The sequence below is a fragment of the Carex rostrata genome, chromosome 33, assembly GCF_964058835.1.
Source record: "Carex rostrata chromosome 33, lpCarRost1.2, whole genome shotgun sequence".
NCBI classification, from domain to species: domain Eukaryota; kingdom Viridiplantae; phylum Streptophyta; class Magnoliopsida; order Poales; family Cyperaceae; genus Carex; species Carex rostrata.
This window is the reverse complement of record NC_135950.1, coordinates 4,601,960-4,611,874: the sequence shown is the minus strand read 5'-3', so window position 1 is coordinate 4,611,874 and position 9,915 is coordinate 4,601,960. Positions and strand designations below refer to the sequence as shown.

The window sequence follows — 9,915 nt, the reverse complement described above, 5'->3', positions numbered from 1 at the left end:
TTCATGAAGTTTTTTTTTTTTTTTTGTGAACTTAACTCTAAAATTTATTGAATTGATTTTAAATGATAAATTCAAACTGTTGAAACACATCTAGCTTGCGAAAAATGCATTTATATATATGCAAAAATTTTAAAATTTTGTATAAAACGAAGTGGTAAAAGAAACATTAAAAAGTGAATGCATTTAAATTTGTATATCTGTCGCGGTACATATCTATATGGTTCTTACTTGTTGAGTTCCTGGTCTTTTTAAAGGACAAAGTTGTCTTTTAAATTTTTATTAGTGTTAATTTTTTTTTAATGATTAAATTAAGAAATAAGGATATTACTATTATAAGTAAGTTTAGATGGAAGAATAATTTCTTTAAATTATGTTGAAGAAGTATCTTACTCGATGAGGTATGGTATAAATTAAAAAAGCAACCAACCCGTTTGAAAAGACAAGATGAAGAAAATGAGTGGATGCGAATAATGCGCATTTAATATATAATTACGCGCGCGTTTCCAGGGACCCGGAAAAAATCTATTATGTCTATATCTCATGTTTGATTCATGGCATGTATTATTTGTTTTGTCAGCTTTTGTTCTTTTTTCTCAAAAGTGATTGGAAGAATCTTTATTAATTTTATATCCAGCTAATGAAGATGAGATCACACTTGGAGATGCAAATGTCTCCAAATGGGTGCATGCTGATTTTTTTTTTTTTGAGGAGAAATGCTGATGCATGCGGTTTTAGTGCAATGTCTCCAAATGGGTGCGCTCCTCTTCGGATTGCAAATCCCCTCTTGGAGAAGAGACCACACATTTCTCTTTAATTCACCAACCTAGATTTGGTTAAAAAAAAAAAAAAAAATTGGCCTACGGGCATAAATCAATAAAAAAAAAAAAAAAAAAGATTTGGTAAAAATTTAATCTAAGCAGTAAAATAAATTATTCTCACAAGTGGATTCCCCCATAAACATATATACATATAAGAAGATTCTTATTCTAATATAATACCACTTTTTTTTCACGTCAGCATGAAGATTATAATTATATATGTTCTTTCTTTCTACATGCGGTTTCGGGTCTCTGTACGTGTGTATATATATATATGTAGCTTGTCTTGAATGAAGTCATCTTCATAAAGTAATACACATTTATGTTTTGAGTGGTGTACACAACGGATAAGCGTGATTAAGCAAAGAATGAAAGGAACTTTGCGTCGGATTTTCCCGCCATCTCTCTGTTGGACCATGGAAAAGAGAGGGAAATAATATATATGTACTACTAAATGCACGCATAAACGATACGAATGCACGAGTTCATCTGTCCAGATGACATCTGGGCCGTCTGTCAATTCATCATCGCATCCGTTGATCACTAAATTGGGTCCTTATACATCTGTTGCGTGTTGTCAACCGTGTACAAGTCCATATTTAGTGAAAAACGGATCCGTGAGAAAGCGTCTTATTCTGTGTGGTCCCTTCTTCTCGATAAAGAAAATGTGTTATTTAACATATTTTATTCTCTGGTGTCGTGGCGTCTTTTAAATGGACGTGTTGCATGCGCTGTCGTCCAACACGCATCGTTGCCCGCTCTATTAAATCTCGCCCGTCCATCAAATCAATCTGGACCGTTGATCAGCGTGGTCCGTTGTTGTCTGTCGTGGGGTCTTTTAAGTGGATGTGTTGCGCTGTCCCACACCATTAGAAATCAACCATAAATAGACGACCCCTCCTGCTGTTTGGTTCCCATCTTTCTTCCTGGATAATCCACCACAAACCCTAGGCTTCTGCTCTGTTTGTCTGTCTTGATGCATGTGGGAAGACAGTGAGCGTATTTGAAGTCCAGGGTCCTCGCCATTTTTATAAGGTTACAGGACCTGGATCGTAAATATCTTGTTGCCATTCCAGACATTGCATGTTTGTATATTTGTTATTTATTTATTTATTTATTTATTTATTGGAAGCGTCTAATTGTCCACAGCTTTTTGTCCACCATTTGTCCACAGCTTTGACTCGCGCGAATACTGTAAAATTACTTCTACATGCTGTATAATTATACAATATATCACATAAAATATATTAGTTAATCACAAAACATCCAGTAACTATTTGAAGTGGTCCCATGATAGTTAGAAAAATATTGCAACTTGCACAACAGGACAAAAAAAATTTACTTTCAAACTGTACTTTCGAAAATTACAGTTATAGGAAGTTATTGGCAGTTAGAGTTAGTTATTAGCGGTTATTGGCAGTTAGAGTTAATTATTAGCGTCCGCACTGGGTTGAATCTTGTATACTGTAAAATTTACAATTGAATCTTGTATACTGTAAAATTGAATCAGCAGAACTGTAAAATTGAATCTTGTATACAGTAGAATTTTCAATTGAATCTTGTATACTGTAAAAATTAAATCTTGTATATAGTAGAATTTTCAATTGAATCTTGCATACTGTAAAATTGAATCTCGTATACTGTAAAATTTTCAAATAATACTGTAAATTTTCAATTGAATCTTGTATACTGTAAAAAGACAGTTAGATGTGAGTGGATAAGGTTGTGGACAAATAGTGGACAAAACCCAGTGGACAGAAACCTTTTCTCTTATTTATTTGCCTTTTTTCACCTTTGTACCGTTTGTTCAGCCAGCAAATGTTAGAAGAGTTACACCCTCTGAGGAGGTCACCTTAGATGGGCATCATGTCAGGGTCTAAACGTTTGCTGGTTTGAACAAATGATACAAAAGGGATTGTCATATATAGGCACTCATTGCTTTTCTTCTCTATGAATTTGTGTTACATATATAAAGTCTTGAATTTCTATCGCTTGGAGAATTTTCTTCAGCAGTTATGATCTTTGCCGTAGGCATGGCATCTGAGAAGAAAGTTCTTCACGTGACAGCAATTTAAAACTTAAAAGAGCGTAAATTTTATGTTATTTTGTAAATTTTGTGCTTTGATGAACATGATTAATAAAGAGGGCAGTTTTATTAGACCGTTCCAACTAATTTTTCAATGTAGCGGGTCAAGTACAAAACACAGATGAGTTTTTCACATTTCATAGCATGAAAACTGGCTCAGAAGATCTTCGCCACGCCACTTCTACACTGCCACATGTACTGTGGGCCCTACACTCACATGTTTACGTATTTGCCTCTCTAAATTTGGAAATTACGTATTCGAACCCTCTAAAGTTCAAAAACTCACATGTTTACCCATTTCATTGTCTTTTATATTAAAACTCATTCTGAATTTATGAAATACCTGTGTTTTACCTTTCATTAAAAGTATAAAACATCCCATTGAACTCAAATTTGAATCTAAAGAGTTTCTCTACCGTCTGATCCGCGCGCATCACAATAAGATTATTGCGTGTTCGCTTCAAGATTCGTGCTAATCTATCCTGCACGGATCTCAAAGCAATTTGGACGGTAGAGGAATCTTTAGATTCAAATTGGAGTCAGATGGGTGTTTTATGTTTTTTAATAAAAGGGTAAAATAGATATTTTATAAATTTATAATATGTTTTAATAGAAAAGACAATAAAATGGGTAAATATATGAGTTTTTGAATTTTAGAGGGGAAAATATGTAATTTCAAAATTTAGAGGGGGAAATACGTAATTTTGAAGTTTTTGAGGGGTATACGTGAAATTCCCCCTTAAAAAAAATAATATATAAGAAATATGTATTTACTTTACTGTAGACGGCAATAGAAAAAAAAAATAGACTGTGTTATTTGCATCACAAATTGGTAGTGTATCGGTTTTCATACAATTTTAGTATCAACTGATAATTCATCAAATATTATTAAATATGAACATGTGTAAGTTTTTAAATTATTTTATAAATGGTAAAACTTGCATTGAATTTCATCATTTTTCATGTATATGAAATATATAAGAAATATATTACATTTCTAGTTGTTGGATTTGCAAATTATAGATTATTGTACAATTGTTGATATTGTCAGATTAATTCATTATCAATTAATCTCCATCTATGTTTAAAAATTTAAAACTTTTTTTTGCAAGTCCCTACACTTTGCCTTTTTATTATAATAAGTCAGCTTTTGAACATTTATTTTTCTGAAAGCTACTCAAATTTTTGTTTCAGTCATTTCGTTGCATCCAAGATTTCTTAATTTTATGACAGTGCTTCTTATACCTAAAAAATGTTTGCAAAGTTAGTTAGCATATTATGATTTTTAAATCATTGAATTAAGAAAAAAATTACAAGACTGCCACTGTTAACAACATCACTAGCATGCCATTAAATTAAATCACATAGATATTCCTGCCATTGAACTCACTGTCCCAAGCCGTGAAAAATGTTACTTCTAAAGAATCAATTGTACAAGAAAAGGATCACAGTCCTATTCTATTCTATTTTCCTTTTTTTTTTCTCAGGGAGAAATTTTGTACATTTGCATTACAAATTCATGCAGCTCAAGAATATCAACATGTGGAATTCAAAAAAACATATACGTGAATACTATGGTTAGTAACAACAAAAGAATAGAATTTTGTGATTCTGATCTCCAAGCAGATCCTATATTATGTGCATCGACAGTGAATGCCGTACCAGTATTGTCACCTTCAACTTTTATGCTTGATGAGCCTGAAATAAAGTCCATGTAATTTTGAGAAAAGTACAGGGGGTATTTTGTAAGATACTCATTGGTGGCTTCTACAACAAAGTACCGACTCGTGGAATACGAAATACCTCAGTTTATCATATAATCGATAAGGATTTCAGTTGTGTATTTCATAAAATTTAATATCCTTATGTTCTTATTAAAATTCTCTGTGCAAAAGATCAATGGGTGTTTTCGTAAAAATATAAAATAAAATTTACAAAGGGGGGGGTTTTGTAATTTTGATGCTTGATGAGCCTGAAATAAAGCCCATGTAATTTTGAGCAAAGTGCAAGGTGCATTTTGTAAGATACTCATTGGTGGATTCTACAAGAAAGTATCGACTCGTGGAACACCAAATACCTCAGTTTATCATATAATTGATAAGGATTTCAGTTGTGTATTTCATAAAATTTAATATCGTTATGTTCTTATTATAATTCTTTGTGCAAATGATCACTGGTGTTTTAGCAAAATTATAAAAGAAAATTTACAAAGGGGGATGAAGGTGCTTACAGTTATACTCAGTCCATCCAATGACTTGGTTTTCTAAGTCATAGACTATAAACTTATTTGACAGCACTAGATCTGCAAAAAAAACATTATATAAGCAATAAATACTAATAATAAAAGTTGAGGAAAGAAATGGAATTGAATTTAGTAGGTGCCTGTACCTCCCAAAAGAAATATGTCTTTCCCGTCCTTGGATTGCAAACCTCCATTTTGAAACCCAAAACAGTAATCTTCCTGTTAAGTTTCAACAATTCTTTGTCAATACTTGGTATAATCCCAAAACAGCATGTGAGAAATTTCACTGGTAACTGTATCAACTGATCTGAAATTGTTTAGATTTACCTCATTTTGAAATAAGTAGTCGTGTGGGTACACATGCAAAGTCAGATTATTCTCAAAATTGAAAACAACTTCCGGGAATCCATCATCAATACTGAAAGGATCATTAATCACAAAATTTAAGTAACACTTTAGTTGTTCAACAGCCCAGGGCCAGGGGAGGCTTATTCTACCTGTACCAGTACCAAACAGTACTATGTACCAGTCAGGTCCAGTACTGGAGTAAATTGAAATAATACAAATCTAAAAGGTCACATACTTTCCAGTGTATTGAAAGCATGAGAATTCTTGAACTGTTTGGAAGTTGAGATCTGATTGTTTCTCAAATACCTACAAAACATTATTCGGTTGAGCAAAACTGACATGAAATAAGAATGTCAAATACAAACAACAGTATGCTGCAAAAATTACTATTTGGCCCATGAAATGATTATAATTTACTTATATCAATTAATAAATGCAATGATATGCAATGAAAGAGAACGACAGAAACTGTCACATTAACATTTCTATCAAGATAGTTTGTTTACATTTAGTACAACTAGTATTTACATATGACATTTTCAATATATTACTGATGCATTACTTAACCTTGCATGCAAATGCTCTTTCTTCTAAAGTTACAGGGAGAACAATTGAATATATTACCAGTAATTATCACACGTTAATGAAGTAAAAATATTACATAAACTTTAAGACACTCTCCAGTATCAGCAAAAGTTTGTGTGTTATTCAGAATTCAAAAGGCCGAGAAGCGATTTTAATATAATCTAAGTACCTTTTCCCATACTGCCTTATAAGCTTCTTCGGGAAGATAAGTCAAGGTGGTACCACTATCAACAATTGTACCTTTCTTGTCACCGGTCTTAAACAAATTAGTTGGTAGTTGAAGTAAAGAGCCGCCGACTTCTATCCCGTTTAGATTTACATTGTAATGTTGTCTAATGGATTTTAAAAAAAAAAAACATTGATTTAACCACTTACACATATATCAACAAATTAAAGGATATGTAACTATAACTATGTTCACATAGTTCAAATTACAAAGCAATTGGTTCGTGACAAATCCTAAATGCAAAACTAAAAAAGAAAAATGACTTTTTAATGTTGTCAATTTAATTTCCTAATTTACCTACTTAAATAAAGCCATTTAATTCTCAAATCCATTCAATTTTTCCCAAGTTAACCCAAAATGATTGATGATGCCTCAACTAAGGCTCACTTTAACCCAACTTACCCTCAGCCGTGCAATTAAAATAGATTAAAAATAAGGAGAATTACTCACTGGTTAGGTACCAAGGGGGTAGTCTTTGTTTTGGGCTGTACCACATCACCAATAGCAAATATCCCACCTCCTCTAACATTATCCAAGCAGTGTGAGAATACTTTCTTTACTTTACCAGCAGATGACAACTGAGATAAAATTGAGGTATTTGATTGACCAAAACCGAGAATTCCATCAAGGGCTTCACTAGACGAACCCAAATCCCCACCTTGCTGTGCACCACACCTGTTCAAATGATATCATTATACAATCACAATGAAAATATATATATATATATATATATATATTTTGAGAGATACAAATTTTTCTAATAGAAAGGAAATACGCATAAAAAATTATTATTTTCTAGTTTATCAACTAAAGTATGTCTGATTTCTAAAGGTGAGTAATTTAAACCAAGATTTGTCTCGAAAATATTATTTTGTATATTTCTAACTTGATTAAGTAGGTTTGCAAATCCAGATATTTTGTATAAAAATATAAAAATATGTAGTAAAAAAAAAAAGAATCTTACCCAAATATAACACTAGCATTGGCAGGTCTTGTTACAGAATTACCAGTAACCTGGTTATACTGTAAAACATCATTGACAAAATAGCCCATAGTAGAGCTACCATCCCCGTACAATACACTGTACTGGCACAGAGCATTAGTTGTACATCCTGGTACATCACCACTGAAAGCAGACGAGCAAAAGCTCGCTTCGCATGAAAGCAAGGTCCCACTTTGCGAACCCTTTGGGTCATACAGCGTCAATTTTACCTACCCAACCAACATTTTAGCCAAAAGTCTCAAAACAACAACTAATTAGTAGCTTAATGTAATTCTTATGGATCAGAGGGTTTTAAAAGAGAAAAATAGTATTAATTGCATGTACCCCGAGATCACTCTTTTTGGGGCAACGTGAGCATGAGATACAATTGACCCATAATATATCACTTCCTGTGTCAACTTGCACATAATAATTCTTTGAAGGGGTACCAAGCCCAATCTGAGCAAAATAAAGCCTGCATTATTTATTTAACAAAATAATATTTTTAACCAAACATATAACATACGTAAAGTATTTTGCAAGTAGGGGTGTTCATTGAATCCGGTTTAGTCTGTTTTGAACCGAACTGAATTAGTTTGGATCAAACGGTTCGGTCTGTTTTTTAAAACCGAATTATAACTTCAGTTCAGTTAGTTTAGAAATTTTCAAAACCGAAATAAACGAACCAACCGAACTTTATATATTATGAATTTGGTCCAGACCGCTCCAGTTTATTTCTTAATCAATTGCTTTAAATACTTCGGCTTATTTCTTAATATCCCGATTTATTTCTTAATACCCTGGTTCATTTGTTAATTTACTTTGGTTTATTATAAATCAATTGCTTTAAATAAAAAAATTAAGACATTTCGGTTTGAAATGAACAATCCCAACAAACCGAAATAAAACTTTGGTTTGGTTTGGTTTGGTTTGGTTTGGTTCGGTTCAGTTGCAATGTTAAATCGGTTCGGTTCGGTTCGGTTCTAATTTTTAAAACGAATTATAACTTTGGTTAACCGAATTGAACTGATGAACACCCCTATTTGCAAGGCATCTCCTACACATTTGCAGGTTTTCATAAATAAAGAATTCAAATTTATCACAAAAAGGATTGAATTAAATGATATCTCTAACCAATTAGAAATATTTGTTATTGAATATTAAGGTGAAGGAAAGAAATCGAACCCGGTTCCGCTGGGCAATCCGTTACCACCAACTGGTAAATCAATAGCAGAGAGCAAACGGCCATGTCGACTGACATCATGGGCCCGCAGCAAATGTAGATTCCTTCTCTGTGCTTGACTGCCGAATTTGTGCTTCACATGAAAAACACCAAATCCCAAAACAAAAGGAATAAAAGAATTTAACAGGAATAGGAATAACAGAGAGGGAATTAACAAGTTGAAGGCCATGGCGGTACTAACAAATTAAATGCTTTCTCTTCGTGAAATTGGAGGGAATCTAAAAATAAAGGCAATTCTTAATTTTTCTCTCCCTTGGCCTTCGCCTTGGGGAAAGGGAAGAGAGAGAGAGAGCGTCGGTAGGAGAAAGGTCAAAAGAGGCTGGAACCGGAAGAAAAGAAGAAATTCGTATCCTCTGCATTAACTCAAAGTTCGTGTTAAGATCTGAACCGTCCGATTTAAATCGTACGGTTCATAAATTAACTGAAACAGTACGGTAATGCAGAGGATTAAGGGGTGGTCATTTTCAATTTCAACCGTTGTATTTAAATTGGGGCAATTACTCGCTTTAAGTCTCTTTCTCTTGATTTTACAGGTAAACAACACGCGGGGGGGCAGCTGTCTGATTCGATGAATAATTTGAATTAAAAACGATCGCAAGTCCAACTTCATATGAATGAATGTATGATATTGGATAAGAGCTTATTAAATACGGTTTCTATGCGAGATATATAGAAGAAGGTTACTGTAGTATGCAATTGTATATAAAGATTTATATATACGGATTTTAAAATGAAAATTCATGTATATATATAAATAAGTATGCAGTAATATACAACAATATCTAATAATATGCTGTAATATATAGTTATATTTCGTATCATACAAATAAGTATGCGGTAATAATATGCGGCCGAATATGCTGTAGTAATATACAGCTGAATACGCAGCTGCATATATAAAACTGCATATATTAACTGCATACAAATTTCTATGCATATTACAATCAAATACGTACATGTAACTGCATAAACCACATTTTATTACACTAAATAAGAGCATGCTTGCCACATTAGGATACCAATATATTTTTTTAATAATTGGGATAAATGTTATATTTGTATTAAATTTAGATTTAGATTGAATTTATGGTAATTTGCATACTACATTATCCTGAATTGTTCATGCATGCATGGTCAATGGTCAATGAGGGTATAACATATAATATATAATATAATTTAAAATTCTTTAGTCGGCCTGCCTATTGGACCACATTAATTGAGGTGCTACAAGACTTCAATTTGCACCAGATCAGCTGCCCATTTGTTATCCATTTCATTATTTAAGACTTAAGATCAATGTTAAGTATGATTCACTTGAAATTAATTGTATCAATTTATGAAAATTACAATTAATGTATAAGGACAGGCTGAGTTTGTGATAGTAT

General features: G+C 32.6%; 1 protein-coding gene across 1 annotated transcript; it reads right to left on the bottom strand.

Annotated features, from left to right (window-relative positions):
* Nucleotides 1–4,300: 4,300 nt before the first annotated feature.
* LOC144548418 (aspartic proteinase 36-like) lies at nucleotides 4,301–8,837 on the bottom strand. Its single transcript, XM_078297079.1, has 10 exons — nucleotides 8,473–8,837; nucleotides 7,633–7,762; nucleotides 7,270–7,517; nucleotides 6,756–6,980; nucleotides 6,249–6,411; nucleotides 5,730–5,800; nucleotides 5,474–5,564; nucleotides 5,293–5,365; nucleotides 5,135–5,206; nucleotides 4,301–4,602 (listed from the first exon to the last, which is right to left on the bottom strand). The coding sequence occupies exons 1-10, from the start codon at nucleotides 8,697–8,699 to the stop codon at nucleotides 4,454–4,456; spliced, it is 1,449 nt and encodes a 482-aa protein (XP_078153205.1). The 5' UTR covers nucleotides 8,700–8,837; the 3' UTR covers nucleotides 4,301–4,453.
* Nucleotides 8,838–9,915: the final 1,078 nt, after the last annotated feature.